Raw genomic sequence first — 17260 nt, 5'->3', positions numbered from 1 at the left:
TTGTATCATGTCAATTGGTTATGCCAAGGTGTCATCTCAATGTGTCTTCTTCTGTTGTGTGGTATCCTTTGGTGTTCTGTAATTAAGCATGTAAGATTAATTTGCAATCTTGAACAAGAATGCAGTGAACGCTTAATAACATTGTTTAAAGAATTCCTGTAATCAAAGTCAATGATGAACACTATTTGAGATGACTTTGCCTTTAATTTTCTTAAAAACTGTATAGTACAATCACATGAAATCTGACATGGACATAGATGGGGTCATCATAAACAAAAATCCAGTGGTAATTTTAGCTAACTAATGAAGAACATGTTTTTATTACAGATCAATGATTATTATTAGGTAATGCTACAATTTTCAAGCCCTTTTTTATCAACTTCAGTTTGTATTATAACGTTGTTTTATATAATGTACAAAATAATGTTGTTTTTGACCTATTTGAATTTGGAAGAATTATAAATATGTCTATCTCCATAGTTTTTGGGCTCTGCGAGCCCCCGTACCGTAACACCACGAATAGACAAGCTTAACTGCGGAGGAGGAGTTTGTTGAGAGCGCTTCCTCCTAAAGGACGTGCAGCTTAGCTCCAGACGTGCGGACTTAATTTATCGGAAGAAAACCGTTATAAGAATGTTTTTGAGACCGAGCACATATATTCCAGATATGATATTGTAATCTTTTGTACAAAAATGTAATGAATGATAGAGTAGGCTATCCATGTTTTCAGATTTTGGCCTTGTTATTTTTAATCGTCTTCTGATTAGACTGTTTTTTTCTGTTTTTTTTTTCCTGCTGTTATATAAAGCCCACATTCATACGGAATGTGGCACAGAATTGATTTAGATGATGGACACAAACCTAATAAAAAAGGTGAGACGCCCTTAAGATACGGTTTGGGATGACACGATGATGCCTGACAAGTTAGATCTGATGCTTCAGTTTTAAAGACCAAGAGCAGCTAAAAGCAGCAGCTAGCATCTCGGTTAGCATGCTCTGTGATACTTTGATACTGCGGTACTGTGATACTGTGGTACTGTGATACTGTGGTACTGGGCTCCAAGCTGCTTACACGGTGCTATCAATACACTGATCACGAGAGGAGACGCGGGTCTTGTTTAGAGATGTTTGAAAAAATGAACAGAGTAGCAGCAACTGAGATGAAGGTAGGAAATTCAATCGGGCTAAATTAATTAACGTTCACAGCCAGAGTTGTGATATATACTGGAACAGTTATGTATTCAGAAGCAGAGAGAAGCACCATTGAGTCATTTTAATAATTATTATAATTATATAATTCATCATTTGAATTACTACTGCCTTCGATTATTCATTTGAAAAACATGCATTTCTAAAGTGATCAGTGGTGGCAATAATGTACTACAATATGACAGTGGCTGTTATCATTACTTTTACCAGTGTAATAACTATGTTATAGTTAGTGCTGAATGTTAACATTTGAAAAATAATGACAAGTTAAATGGAATCGTCAAAGGAAATATCTTTGAGCATGGAGGTTAATTTAGCAGAGTTCACCACACAGCTGATCCTGTATTTTGGCTCAAGTAGTCTGGCAAGTGCGTTTGCCAATCAAATACGTGCAAGCAGTGAGTCGTGCTTACTTTTTAACGAGGAGTATTTCTGCTGTTCACGTTAAGATTGTCATGATGAAAGATACAATAATTGTCTGCCTCCAACTCACAGTTTAAAAAAAGCACAGTGTGGGTTTTTTGCATTTAATGAGTATTACCCAAAAAATACTGTAATAAAAAAAAGTGAGTCAGAATTTCTTCCAGAATAAGTTGTTTCGTGGTCTCTGTTAGTATGATTCACCAAACATTGGCTTGCGGCCCACCTGATAACCTGATACGATTTTGTAACTGAAGCCTTCAATATTGTTGTTTTAGGCTCCAGTGGTGCTTCTCCAGGATGGGTTCCTGGCCACGAATCACCCTGGCACAGCAGCCTTCCCAGCCCTGGGACCAGTATCTGTGGTGGGCGCCGACACAGTACAGTGTCTGACAGTGGTGATACTGGCATTGGCACTTACTGCTCTGACAGCCTGGAAGGTATGATGTCCTGTCTATGTTTTCTGCATTGCTTTTCTCTTTCCAAAAGGTTTGAGTTATCCAGATGTATGATGGAGTCTGTTGCTTAGGCATAAGTGTGCAAGTGTGAGCTGGTACCACCCACGCATCACGGTGAAAATGTTTGCTTCATAGCAATTATTTCATTATGGTCATCATCACATGTATGTCTGATCGGAGTGCTTCAAAACACACGGCTGCACTACAAAAAAATAAACGAGACCCCTAAACTCCACCTCCCAACATTTTCCACCATTTTTAATCTTTTCAAAAACATATTTTTTTCAAAGTCCTCCTAAACGCTCAGTCCGTTTGCAACCAAATTTTCTCTTTCTTCATTCATATACTTATTGAATTAATGTCATAAAAAGTTATCAAAAGCTTGTTGATATATCATTGTGTTTAGAAGATTTGCAGCAATTACTATGGGGGCGTGGCTTTCTTCATCAATACACATAACTTTGAGATCTTTTTTATCGTCACAAAATTTGCAGCACTAATATGCCTTCAGCCAATTATATTCTTTTCCTGCATTGTGGTTCTTGAATATTCTGAGTTTCTGCATTTTGGATTGATGGAAATCCTTTTTTGTTCAAAGTAGTTTTATGGCCACTAATTAAAGCCTTCAGTATGATGCTGAAATATCAAAGTTTACTTGTATGATTGTTTTGATGATGATGATGATGATGATGATGTAGTATGCCATGAGTCTTTAAAATTCTGTATGTCTTACAGATGACTCCAGTTCCAGTACCACACACCTGTCCTTCCAGCCGCTGTCCCAGCATCCCATGGGCCAGGATGATAGGGCCATCCCCATTGTCATGCTGTCCCCATCCTCCTCACCCGACACCAGTTTCAGAATGCCAGCCTCACCCAGCAGCACAGGTCGCTGGAGCAGGTCTTGCCAACCACTTACACCAGCCAAGTCTCCCCTGGGTGCAACAAGCTGTTTGGACATGAAGGACCATCAGCCCATCCGGAGGTGGTCCTCTCTCACCAAGTTGTCTTCTGGGGCTGATAAGAGCTCCATTTGGACATCAGGCAATCAGTACATTTCAGATTCACAAGGCTCCCTGGACCGAGGTCTGCTATATGGGTACAGAAAGGAAACCCTTGGTTCAAATTTGGATCTTTATTTACCTTTATCTTCCTCCTTGCTCTGCCATAGCTTGCTGCAACGCTCACCTGGTGCTGGCCCCTGCTACCGATGCAATCACAACAGTAGATCCAATGGTTTGGAAACAGACTTGTCCCTGTCCTCAGCTCTGTCCTCATCAGTAAAACACAACAGTTTGGACATGAACTATAGTGCCTTACCAGAAGCTAAACTGGCTCAGGGTGGTGCACATGTTTATGGCCTCAGCATACCCAAACAAGCAGACTCATCACTGGGTCATACGACTGACAGGGTCTCCCCGATTCAGCCTGCAATTCGGACCCAGATGTGGCTAACTGAGCAGATGGAGTACAGGCCAAAAGTAGAGGGGGAGGGTCAGCTCTGTCAAATCAGTGCTACTGGAACAGATGTGTGTGGTGGAGATGGTCCATTGTCATGTCAACAGGAACATCAGGTGGAACCAGGGCATAATGAGGTGAGAGGAAAATTTAAGACCGTATAACTCCAGTTCATTCTCTGTTTTGAGTCCGATCTTGAGACCACTAGGGCTGCTATTAAGAATTTGTCAAGCTTTTCCTGGCTTCCTTCTGATTTGTGATCATTTGTTGTACAGAACGTTGCTAAAAATATCCCATAACGCAATTTAGGCCGCCAAAGTAAAACAAAAAAAGAAAAATACTCGTCCTTCAACTCCAGTACTATGACTATGAGTAATGCAAAGATATGTAAGACAGCACATAGACAAGAGGCGTGACCAAATCACCATAATAAATAGAAATGCAGCACGGTGACAATACAGATATTTCTTAAACCAGACGTAGGCTAATGTAGATAACAAAGACCTGCCAAAGTGCATTCAACCTGCGCTGGACACGTTACTAACATTTTGCTATCATTTAGTTTGCAAAACCTGAGACTTGAATAGTAATATTAGGCTTCATCAATCGAAAACATGTAATACATAGTTTGTAGCACCTCTTAATGTATGGCAACAGCCAACATATTTTGCAGCTATTATTGCACATTGATATTTCACCACATAAATAATTTTTAGTTTCTGAGAATCAGGGAGATGGTTAGCTCAGGGTGTATATAGAAAACCTATATTTAATCCTTACATGTCTCACATTACAGCAAGAAGTTAGATTCTGCCTCCAGCTTTCTTTAAAATAAAACATGAACACAGCCTCCCTGGGCCGTTCATTCTGCCTGTGATGGCCTGTTTCTGTGGCCAGGCTGTGTCCATTCAGTCTGTACAATGATTTACTTATACCTGTCATAGGTCAGGGACTGTGCCACCATGGGGTTAGGGTTGAATAGAATTGCAATTTACTTGATGATTTGGTGTTTTCTATCAAACATTTGATATATGTTTAGTTTTCTTGGACTAGCTGCCTCTTATCTGCGTAAAACTCAACACTCTAGGGCCTTGTACTGATAGGAGTGGGGTTGACTAGACTAGATTAGAGGGATTTTGTCAAATGTGATAGCTTGCTTTTACATTTTAATTATTAGACGGTATTGGCTCTTTTTCTGCTCTGCATGCATTATTAACTGTCTGTCTTCAAACTCCAGTATGTTTTGAAATATGGGTGGTATGATGAAAATTTCTTCGTCAGTTCTTGGTAGTCCCTCAAATGTTCACTCCTCACACTCAGACAGAACGATAGCGTTGCTCTGAGCCCAGAAGGCGTCAGATTCTAGTGATGTTCCAACCAGACGCCACCTTTACTCCCACCCACCTCTCTTTACACCCAGCGGCGTGCATCACATGTTTTGAGAGCTGATGGATTTGAATTTGATATTTGGATAATTACATGAATACAGAAGTTAGAAGGGTTTCAAAGTGAAAATAGACCATGATAATTGTTTTTAAAAGTATTATTGAGCAAAACCACAGATTTAGCATTTTATAGAATCAATTATTCATCATTATTATGACTACTTTCAATTATAAATACAGAATAATATACTAATGTCATTACATTGTGTAAATATGTATTTGTGCATTGTATCTGTGTTCCAGATGCTGATGGGGACCTCCCTTCCAATCAGCTCTCTGGTGAAAGTTAAAGAGGGGCTGCTGAGACATAGAGAGCTGGAGATAGTCAGGTACTGCAGCACATTCACAAACAGGTCTTCCAATAGTACTGCATGCTTTTGTGTTTCTTGTTCTTAAGTTACAGGAAATTTGATTTTGAATCCCGCTTGCTCCATGTTGGACACATGTAATGTTTCGTACTGAAAACATAAAAAACAACTAAAGGTCACTGCATTACAATTTAATGCAAATGAAAACAAATAGGACGACAAAAACAATGAATCCCCGCAGTGTAGCTTGATTTTGTTTTGCTAGCGTGTATGCTTCGACCATGTCTTGAACTATTGGCATCACGGTAGGCAAGTCCAGTGTCTTGAACATGATTTGACCAGCCTAGATGTGAAGTAGTGGGGCATAGAGTGGGGGACATTGAGTGGGTTGAAGACCGGCCGGGCTTCTGTAGTCTAGATGAGCTGCAAAGGGGTGATGTCACATGCAGGCACACTAGGCAGGAGCAAGTGACAGTAGTCTAGACAGAAGAAAAGCCGAGACAAGAACATGCGGAATGGACGTATCCTGCTGATGTGGTGGAGAATGTTGACAGATGTTGACAGTGCAGAAAATCCAGTGTCACACCCAGGTTCCTTGCAGCCTGAGTCAGAGACAGCCAGAGTTATTAAAGGTGATAAAGAGGTAACAGACAGGATATGCCTTCCCTGGAAGGAAAAGCAGCTCACTCTTGTAAAGGTTGAGCTTTAGGTGTTGTGGAGACCGAGATATGTCAGCCAGACATGCGAAAATCCTGCTGCCATCTGGGTTTCAGACCTTTGGAACGGCAAGGAGGGCAATCTCAGTTGATTGGCCTGCTTTAAAAGTAGACTGTTGACAGACAGGTTGTTTTGGTAAGAAATGGAATAAGAGAGACAGGTCTGTCATTTTTTACTTTAGAAGAGTTGAATATGGGTTTCTTTACAAGAGGGTTCTCTCTCTCTTTTTAGGGTGGTAGGAAAACAACTAGATGTCAAAGATATCAATAAGCTGAGTGAAGAAAGTTAGTGAGGAGTTCTAGACAGAAGAAGGTGAAAGGGGATCAGATTGTTGGGTTTTGGGAGGTTACCAGGGTTAGATCCTCATTGTGAAAGAGGGGCAAAAAGGACATAGGACATGATGCAGAGCATGTGCAATAAATTTATATGGTGCAAGGCATCATGCAATACATTCATGTTGCTTATCTGGTTGTGCAAAATACTCAGTATTTGTAACATGTGATTTTGATTTGCTTTAGTGCATTTACTGGTCTGGGTTTGTGGGAGTTGGCTGAAGGAAGGGCTGCAAGTGTGGAAGGGTTTTCTCGGTTGATCCAAGTGTCAGTGAGAGGAAGGAGCTGAACCAGAGATTATTCAGTCTCGCAGGAATCTGACTGACAGTTTCGGAGGCCCTCTGTCGCAAGATGTTGGGTGTGTGGAGCAGGCGGGGTGGATCAGATTAGAGAGGTTCCAGTAATGTTGTGTTGTGGAATGTTTTGCCCTGCCTGGTTTAGCTTGCTTTATTTCTGCTGTATGATGTTCTCAGATATGTTGCTTTTACAGTCGACAATGCAGGAAGACATTCTGTGTTTCAGACAAAAGCAACAGATCTGGCAGCTCCATGCACGGATCAGAGAGAACGAGCTCAGAGCGCAGCAGGTCTTGCAGAGCCAGAGAGGGTGGTTTGACGGCCAACGTATTCAAAACAATACGGTAACACTCAGCCACATCTGTGTGATGAATGAATATCCAAATTTAAAGTGTGTGTTTTTTATAATACATACTCCTTGTCCTATAGGAGTCATCAATGAGAACACCATGTAAACAGCCATCTGATGAAGAACTTAGGAGGAAGCTTGCTGTAGCTGAACTGGACATTCTTTATTTGAGTGATTTCTTCAAGCAAGTCACCCAAAAATATACAGAGGAAATCAGAAAACTAGAGGAAAAGGTATAGCAAAGATTGGTGATTAATTCTCAATCATGTATAGAAAGAAAGTAAAATAAAATGGTGAACAGAGAAACAAGTCCTTCTGATGTTACCTACATCCACCAGAAAACAAATATAGGCCACTTTCCCATATAGTGTTTTTTCATTCACTTCTATTTTAATAATTACTAAACACAACCACTGATGTGAACTTATATGAAATTAACTATTGTGTGTTTAATTTTATAACATTTGCATGTGCTTTTTATAATATGTTGAAATGCGTTATTTACATTCAGCATTACATCATATCAGTGTAATAGTCATATGAGGATTTTTTTTCACAGATAAAGACAAGGGATCGCTACATCAGCAGTCTGAAAAAGAAGTGTCTGCGAGAGAGCGAACAGAACCAAGAAAAACAGCAACGTATAGAGACACTGGAGAAATACCTTTCTGACCTGCCAACGCTGCATGAGGTGCAGGCGCAGGCCCAGCAGGTACAAACACACACACACAACACACACACACAGTAGCTGTGGCTACATAGTGTCCGCCATGTAACCCAGAGGTGCATTTTATACACAAGGATTAAAAAAGCAGCAGCATGTAAATTCTTCAGAGACATAAAGAGCTCCTCAGAGACAACTCATTCGAAGTCAGAAGTCGCAGTAGACAAAAAGAAACAAAAATATTTCAACACAGGAACAAAGTAATGTACTGCTGTGGACGGGGGCAGTAGCCAAATGTATTTGAGACACCCAAAACAAATCGCCAAAGTGTACTCTACAGTTAAAATATTTTTTACCACTTTACTTTGACAGGCCTTTCTGAAACTGAAGCTGTTTTATTGCTCTATGTTCTCTTTAAAGCCACAAGACTTCTCCCAGAAAAACAGTCATTTTACTTTTTAAAACATGGGGGAGTTGCTGCCTTGATTGGTTAGTTAGCCTGTGTAATTGTGTAAGTTTGATAAAGGGTTAGTTTAAAATCACCAAAGTCACACAATAACACAAACTAACTATCTGATGTGACTGTGTCCTGCAACATAAAAACACAGTCGGCTTTGATACCTTAAGGTCTTCGTCAGAAAGGGCTGTAGATTATACTCTAAATATTGAGAAATACAACCCCATTTTAAATAATCCAAACAACCTTTTTATTTGGGTATTTGTATTTGTACTGGGACCAGAAAGCAGCCATACAAATAGTGTCCAAACCAGTTATAGGAGCTATTTACTCATATTATAAGTTTATTTTATTCACAAGTAATATTGTTTAATTATAGTTGTTTGTTTATTTAGATTAGATTTAGTTGATGTATTAGGATAGTTTTTTCCATGCTAGTTTACTTAGTCTTTCAGTTTGTTAATTGGTTAATTGCTGTGGGCACCTAAGTATATAAAGGAGTAGACCGGTATAGGACCGTGATGCACCTGGGTAGGCCTATGATTTTTTACCAGCCAGCCAGTCAGTCAGTCAGCAGCCAGTCAGTCAGTCAGTCAGCCAGCCAGCCAGCCAGCCAGTCAGTCAGTCAGCAGCCACGACGACAGCAACAAATAACAAAAATAAATAAAATAAAATAACATTTTTTTTTTTTTTTTACAATCAACACTTGAAATGATGTAGGCACTTGCAAATGACACGGTAGTACAAAATGTAAACCATACTTTGGTGTTTCATTTTTACCTCTTGACTGGGTAGGCAGTATGTGAGGTTATTTTGTTCTTTTGTTTGTTTGTTTGTTTAAGTTCAAATAAAACATCAGTAAAACTGGAACTCCCGCATGGACCCTGCATTATTTTGAGCTGCGTAATTTACATATACCTACGATGCATCAGTGGCTTTTTGATTTTGGTTTATTTTTGATTTATATTTATTTTTATTTACGGGACAATTGGCCACTACACCAGTAGTATTATTTGAGTAATTTGTGTAAATGTTAAGAGCAATATGTACATGTATTTATTGTAAAGGTAGTACACCTTAATGATGAGGTCACATGATTCTGTTTAGTGACTACACTGTGCTCGTGTGTGTGCTCAGCAGGAGGAGGTACAGCAGAAAGCCAAGCATCTGAAAAAAACAGCATCTGGATTACAAAAGAGTTTAGAAGAAGGATACGCTTTGATGATGGAGAAAGACATCAGGATGGAGATGCAGGCCATGAGGGAGAAAGAGTTGATTGCATCTGTACAAAGGTACAACAACCATTTGGTCTTGACTGCCCTCGGCGATTTAAGGTGGAAAACAATGGTTGGGATTAAACTGCTTTGGAGTTGTCATTTATCACAGGTATTTGGCCAAAACTTAATGAGGTGTTGTTGTGTAAACCAGCAGCTGGATGGACAGTGGTCGGTAGAGGGAGACAGCTTAACAGCTTCTCAGAAACCTTCACTGACATCCTGAAACTCAGTAGATGCAATAACCATTACTTTTAGCTTAACAACTTATTCCTTTAAAGACATTAACACATGTAACATAACAGATTAACATTACATATCACCGAGTCCGTTACCATTTATTATAATGGGCCAAAATATGATATATTTTAACTTTTCAACTTTTTGAATCATTAAGGTTTTTATAAAAAAAAATATAATTGGAGTTTTATAAAAACAATCTTTAAATCCTCTTAAACTTCTCTAATTCTAAAAGCCAAAAGTGCTGTATACATTCAGCTACAGACACCATTTAAACGTTTAAGCTGGTGGAGGTGGGAGAGGGGCAAAACCACGACCCGCCACTGGTAGGTACGTGTCTGTCTCTCTTTGTAACCACACATCTTGTCTTGGTAAAGCCTGCAGCAGAAGGTGCAGTACTGTTTGGACGATGGGGTGAGGTTGCCCATGCAGGAACAGAAGCAGCTTGAGATGGAAAACACTCAACTTCTGGAACAACAAGACCACAGCAGCAGGGTAACATCTGAAACACACACATGCACAAATGGATGCACACATACAAAAGTAAGTTAAAATTCATTAACATGTTATTTCTGCTCTGCACCAGCTAATTGAGCATCAGAAAGAGCGGATTGATAGACTGACCATGCTGCTAACGGTACAGTAACAAACATATGCACACACTCAGAGAGCTTCACAACCTTGGGCTCCACAGAACAAATAAGTGTAGTGGAGACTGTGTTGATGTAGGATGTTACCAAGGGGGAGCAAGATGAGGAGGAAGAGGAGACCAAGTACTGAACCTTGAGGGATACCTTGAGGGACTGGGGCTGTGTCAGACTTGGATATATTGATGATAATGAATTGTTGGTGGTCAGAGAATTATGACTTGAATCAGGAGAGGGCTTTGCCAGTAATGTGAAGGCAGGACTCAAGATGGGAGGTCTAGTAGGATGAGGATGTTAAGGGAGTGGTCATTAGAGAAAAGGAGGAGGTCATTGGGTGACTTTGATGAGGGCTGTTTCTGTGCTGTGATGAGATCTGAATCTGGATTTAAATGGTTTATACAGTTGTTTGCAGACCAGGTGGGTTTTGAGTTGGATGGCAACATTAGGTTCCAGTATTTTAGACAGAAAAGGCAGATTGGAGATGGGTCTGTAGTTGTTGAGGATGTCATCAGCCAGGCCAGGCTTTTTGAGGATGTATGTCACTGAGGCGACTTTGAGCGCGAGGGAGGCGGAGCCAGTAGACAGGAAAGAGTTGATGACAGAGAGGAGGAGCGGGTGGAGGTCCATGACTAAAGTCATGGACCTCCAGGTTGGAGGTCCATGAGGTTGGAGGTTTGAGTTTTATATATTGTATACACAAAAACTATGTTTGTTGTATTTTTAAAATTATAGAACAAGAATAAAGACAATTCTTGACATTATCTTGCTATTTTACATGCTATAACTATCAAACTCTTATGAAGAGGAGAAAAAAATACATTTATCTGTCAATTAAAAACACAACTATGCAGAACATGAATTTGTTCTTTGTTTGTGGCTAATGTGTTCGTCCTGTAACCGCAAGTCATCAGGTTTGATACCTGTCCTCCTCACGTAAGGTTCCCATTTTAAAATGCATATCTTTGGCTACATTTACACTGAGCGTCCACACTACGCCAGAGTTTAAGAGGACTGCAAACGGAGGAGGACGGATCCGTTTTTACTCGCTAACGCCTCACTGTCTCACTGTGGTTGATGGTGAGTCCTGTGGAGCAGACCAGGTCTAGCATGTGGCCGTGGTTGAGGGTGGGGAAATTGATGTGTTGAGTAAAGTTGAAGCATCCAAGCATGTCCAGAAATTGTGTGGCTGTTTTATAGTCCGAGGAGTCAATGTGGATGTTAAAGTCACTAAGCAGCAGGATAGAAGGGGAGAAGGGTCAGGAATTCAGATATTGGATGGTAGTCAGGCTGCTTTTTATGTGTTGGCTGTAGACAGCACCGATTCCTCCTCTGCAGTCATCAGGGCATGGTTTGTCCAGGTAATTATTTCCAGTGGGGGTGGTTTGGTTTAGTCCAGGTGTTTTTGCCAAGTTTCAGTGTTACAGAGGATATCAAGGTTGTTGTGGGTAATGTTGATTCGTGACCGGGTGTTGAACAGAGCAAATTCCAAGGAGTGTTTTGTGATTGGTTGAGATGATTTGGGTAGGGTCCTGAGGATACCCCCTCTCAACCTGAAATGTTCTTTTTGGGTTAGGGTTAAGTCATCATCTCTTACCTCATACACATGATGTATACTACTTTTAAAAAATAAGCCTGGCTTACCTGTCACATTATGGGCTTTCTTAGACCACGAGTACAAGACTGCAAAAGAGAGAAGGGCTTTCTCATCGACAACAGGCTTATCCGCTAAAAGAGGACGACAGCCTGGCCACCACATCGAGAGCCGTCCCTCAGGTATCAGTGCTGGAAGTGTTAACTTCCGTTTTTTTCTATCAATCTTGCCGTAAAATATATTATGATCTGAGGGTGGACATGGTTACTGACAGTACTGGTGACTAAATGTATGTTGTTCAGATGTGTTTTAGAATGATAGCACAATCCAAACTGATCTGAACTGAACATTTTGTCTGCATTAAACTACACCAACTCCTAAAGACATATAGTATGTGTCACATACAACACCTACTCAAAACACCTACTGCCTATAAGCAGTGAAATCTCCTAATTTCTATATGCTGTGAAGTATTGAACCGGTCCCAATAGACCCCAGGCCAGCGCTGCTACAGGTATTCTTAACCAGGCAGTGTGTAGAAAAGGACACAGCTGGCCCGAAAGATCAGAAGGGATAGAAACAGTTACCTTAGTGAAGATGTGTGGCTCACCCTATCTTAAGGTATAACCCATCTTTAATAAGGTGTAATTGGTTAATCCAAAATGATGTTCAATAAACTTTGGACATAGCCCTAATAATAATAACAGAAACTTTTAACAAAAACAAAGCGCTTTACAGACATGAAGTACACAGGGCAATTACAAATTAGAAAGTCCAAAGCTATGGGTAGACTGAAAACAAATAAATCCCCATATAATAATAATAATAATAATAATAATAATAATAATAATAATAATAATAGAGCCATAGGTAATTAATGCAAATCTTAAGAATAAATCTGTCACGGTACAGTGTTGAAAACAGGACCCAAATGCAGATGAACCGTTCCAAGAATCCTTTAATAACGAAAAAACAAGGACCGGCTAGAACACAGCCTGGTCCCAAAAAAGCAAAAGGCACTAGCAAACAGAACCAAGTTGGGACTTTAATGGGAAACTGAAAAAAAACAGGGCAATGACACACCATGAAGAAACACAGTACGACGCAACAAGGAGACAGGAGACAAATGGGGTTTAAATACAAGAGGGAGGTAACGAGCAACAGGTGGACACAATGAGGGCAGCACAGGTGCAGGGAATCCACAATCAGGAACCAGGTAGACAGACAATCACCAGAACAGGAAGTGCAGAGACGCAGGGGACACAAGATTACAAAATAAAACAGAAACCAAAACTCAACCCATAACAAAATCAATGAATAAAAATAACAAAGAAATACAATTTAATTAAACGCCATATTATAAAAATGTGTCTTTAACATAGTTTTCAGAGAGGACATTGTGTTGTGTATGTTTGCATAGAATTTATGATGTAATTATGAAGTTTTCCGTTAGATAACTTGGAAGTTATAATTTGAAAGTAGCTTGAAAACACAAGCCTACTTGTGCAGTAGTAACTTTGTATATTCTGAGTTGAGGACACCCTGACTCATTTGCATAGAAAGGGGTACTGCATGTACTGCATGTACCTAGTTTCAATATGTGCAAATATCACAGGAGCACCTAGAATCATTGTGTCATAAAATGTCAGCAACACAAATATATACATTTATAATGAAAATCTGCCGAAGTCTTTTTCACAGGTCCACTGATGATGATGTGTAGTTACACAAAGCTTGTTACTTAGGTATGATTGCATATATAGATGGAGATGTATAAAAAAAAGGTAACACTTAGATCAACACAATATATCTAAAGAAGGAACGTTGGACTGGTGTATCCTTAAGGATCCGGTTTCCTAATGCATGCATCTAAAATATTGCCTTTGTTTCCCCCTGAAAAGCAGCTGCAGGTGTATGAAGGGCTGTTGGTGCTTCCCCGGTCCAATGAGGGAATGCCTGAAGTCGGCCGGCTGCTGAAAGAGATGTCCCTGTGTCTACTGGACCTCCAGGCTCTCTGCAGCATATTGACTCAGAGAGCACAAGGGAAAGAGCCCAGTCTGTCTCTGCTACTGGGCATGAAATGTATGTAGTAATACACGCATACACACATACATTTTTATGCAGAGCTTTGAGTGACATTAAATAGTGAGGTATTTTTCTATGATTAGCATGAAGGGATGTGCATCAGTCATGGGGAAAAACGCATAACTGTCTCTTCATTTGGATGATCGGAACATGTTGTTTGAATAACCAATTTTGTAGCTAACATGTTTAGCGTCTTACCTTGGAGCAAACAAAAACGTTTTTTGTTGATCTCCATACTGATATATCCATATCCAACATCTCTCCTCTTGCGTTTTTGGCTCTGGTGAAGGTGAAAAATATGACATCCTTTCAGGGTATCTGCTGTCGGACTTCCAGGTTTCTTACACCCTACTGAAAGCTTGAAAGGCCTCCTTGCGCCGAGTAGTGGTTGCTAACGAAGGATTGGACAGTGACCATTCTTGGGGCTTAGTTAGCTACAGTACGTTTAAATGTACTACGTAACAGTCTGGCACACTGTATATTATCTGCTATCTTTTGATAACGTTTTGCACTGTGTTGACTCTACAGCATTGAGTGTTTCGGCGGAGGATAGTGACTGCAGAGTGGTGGATGAAGAAGTTAGGTTCAAGCTGCACGAGGTCGGCCAACTAAGGAGAGACATTGATGACCTGAGGAAAACCATATCAGACCGCTACGCTCAGTGTAAGGCTGACAGCTGTGTCTCCCAGTGACACCCGGTGCTTCTTTCAAATTCACAAACTTTCAAGGATTTTAAGGACCCATAGGAACCATGTGCAGTACTAAATATTTTTATATTGACAATGGAGTAAACCCTGTGTAATGCGAAACTGAAAGAGAAACGGCAGTTGCTCTGCTTTTTTAAGCTTTTTCTTCAAGATTTGTAAATGTGCAACTGTTTGCTCGCACATTCACTGTAACAATTTTCTAACGTGATATGTCAATGATGTATTTTTAGCTTTTTACACTGCTTCACCATGGCCCAAAGATTTGTGAATTTTATGTTTTAAATAAATACTACAAGCTTGGAAAAAAAGCACATTCAAGCTTATGTAATATGACTGATACAATAAATAGCAATGTTCAAACTGGATCTATAATTCTGTAAATCTGTAAAGTTGTAATTCCAGCTTCAGCTATGTAGAACTCATGCACCGCTCCTGTGCTGCATATCAGACTTCTTGATGTTACATAACCGTAATGTCTGAAAAAGCAATACAAACTGTGCAGGTGGATAGGACTCTTTTGTAATCAATGGGCAGACAATACATAATGCACTAGTGACTCATCAGCTGATTATTTAGCTGTTTATCAAACCAAAAAACAACTAAACTGTTTGAGTGCTTATGTGTCATTGCATTTATGTGGCATCATGTGAAGTATGATTTTCTTTCTTTTATCACTTACTGTTTCCAATTAGCATCAGGGGAATCTTGCAGCCAAAGAAGCTAAAAGAGCTAACTGAATCAAACACATTGATCGACCCAAACAAGTTAGAGAATTAATTAGTTCCACTATCAAGCCCAACCTATCAAATAAAGAAACTGTCAGAAAATGAGCAGATGGACAGACAGGCCATCATGGCATTTCTCAAGGTAAAGTCAGGAATGTTTTATGTCCTCCATTCTGACACCCCTCCATCTCTCTGTCCATTTTGCCCTGGATCTAATGAATCAGCTTCAGCTTTTCTAAGTTTACATTGCAGAATTTGTAATCTTTACATTGCATTGTTTATTAGTGATGTCTTCTTGCAACAGATGTCTATTTCTTTCAGGTTAACTTATAATTTCTTACTTTTAAGCAATTTTTCAAAAATTAAAAGAATATTCACACATTTAAAATTATGTATTGATTCAATTACAGATGGTTTTAATACCATCAAACAATTTAGTAAGAACTTACATTTTGATTTGTTTCTACTGAAAAATCCCAGAGGGTTTCCAAGTGAACTTAATCAGATTGATAGATTTATACTTTATTCATGTGGTGAGTGAGAGAAGACGCTGATGTCCAGCAGTCAGAGACTAAAGTCATCACAAAGCAGTAAATTAACCAGAAACCAATTGTTGACTTTGCCGTATCATTTGGTTTCAACCAGGAATATTGCTCAGTGTGTACATGTTTATGGCACCAAGGATCCAACAAGTTATTAGTGCTACAGAATTCTGTTTCTTGCAACAGAATGCAATTTGCTTTTTTCCCTAACAAAATAAAAAATATAGATTTTCTTTTAGTGTTCTCTTCAGTCTTTAATCATTTCAATCACGAGAGACCAGTCAGATAAAGAAGGGATACTTGTTTATTGTTAAGAGATATGTGATGATAAAGTCTCAGAGTCTTTGGGAGATCTGTAATTGAGGGCTTTTTGCCTCGATCAGATCAGCAACAAGATGAATCCCTCTTGGAGTCCAGATCTGGTGATGGTGATGATGCTGATCAGAATCAGAATCAGAACCAGAACCATTTTTGCCAAGTATGGTTCACATACTAGACACATTGGTGAATAAAGGTGATGGATCTGATGAAGACTCGTCGGAGATAGGAGGTGTGTCACAGCAACATGAATGAACTGAAGTATAGATGACGACGTCATGGTTTCGTTGTGCTTATTGGTCAGAGGAGACCAGCTGCTCTATAGCTGGTGTCATGATCGACGCCCGAACAATGACAGCCAGTAAACATATAGTGAGCATCTATGAGACGTGATGAGAGGAATAAATAAATGACAAGATGCAACAGTTTGGTCTTCTGACTTAGCTCATGCTAGACCTACATTAAGTGAAATGCAGGTAAAGAAAACATTCTAAACTAGCCACCGTCAAATGAGACCAACGGACTGTGATCAAAGAAAAAAAATTAAAAGTCACGGCCATCTCTATATACTATTAAAAGCAGCCCATTTAACCTCTTCCATGCTTGGTTTCATATTTGTTTCTGACTGGATCACATTTGAGGAGAGATGAAAACTGATGAGTTAAAGATATAGAGCTTTATTTCAACACGTTGCTGTTACACAATCCTTATGTGCAGGTGGTGAAGTTTAGCCAAGTGAGATGAGTGGAGAAGGCAGTGTGTGGCAGTCACCATGGTGACTCCAGAGCGCTCTGCTACTTGAGTCACATAGCTGCAGTCAGTTGTCTGTAAAAATGGTGCTGAATTCATCCCTATAGAACATACCATGAATTAATCAATAAAGTTGTTTTCACTACAATGATTTTACTCACAAAAACTGTATGAAATCTAAGATTGTACTTGGTGATACATGCACAGTATTGGAAGATGATTAAAAACTATTAACGCTTTGTACGACAATTTTTTTTTGTACGCTATT

The 17260-nt window shown here is 39.6% G+C and overlaps 1 protein-coding gene across 3 annotated transcripts; it reads left to right on the top strand.

Moving 5' to 3' along the window:
- The first annotated feature begins 552 nt into the window (after window positions 1-552).
- On the top strand, window positions 553-17224 carry cep85l (centrosomal protein 85, like). 3 transcript variants are annotated; one of them, XM_068576532.1, is made up of 14 exons: window positions 553-694; window positions 809-873; window positions 1908-2069; window positions 2823-3682; window positions 5234-5319; window positions 6870-6987; window positions 7073-7225; window positions 7552-7704; window positions 9251-9405; window positions 10005-10122; window positions 10214-10264; window positions 11940-12047; window positions 13767-13947; window positions 14479-17224. In XM_068576532.1, exons 2-14 carry the CDS (start codon window positions 825-827, stop codon window positions 14640-14642), a joined length of 2358 nt encoding a protein of 785 aa, XP_068432633.1. In that variant the 5' UTR covers window positions 553-694; window positions 809-824; the 3' UTR covers window positions 14643-17224. The 3 variants fall into 3 exon arrangements, with proteins under 3 accessions (XP_068432633.1, XP_068432636.1, XP_068432634.1); XM_068576535.1 differs by having other exon boundaries at window positions 553-873; window positions 9254-9405; XM_068576533.1 differs by having other exon boundaries at window positions 553-873; window positions 13770-13947.
- The last annotated feature ends 36 nt before the right edge of the window (window positions 17225-17260 follow it).

Source organism: Clinocottus analis, unplaced genomic scaffold (genome assembly GCF_023055335.1).
Source record: "Clinocottus analis isolate CAN_PGR_092001 unplaced genomic scaffold, fCliAna1.0.p SCAF_15, whole genome shotgun sequence".
NCBI classification, from domain to species: domain Eukaryota; kingdom Metazoa; phylum Chordata; class Actinopteri; order Perciformes; family Cottidae; genus Clinocottus; species Clinocottus analis.
This window is presented reverse-complemented; position numbering and strand designations above follow the sequence as displayed.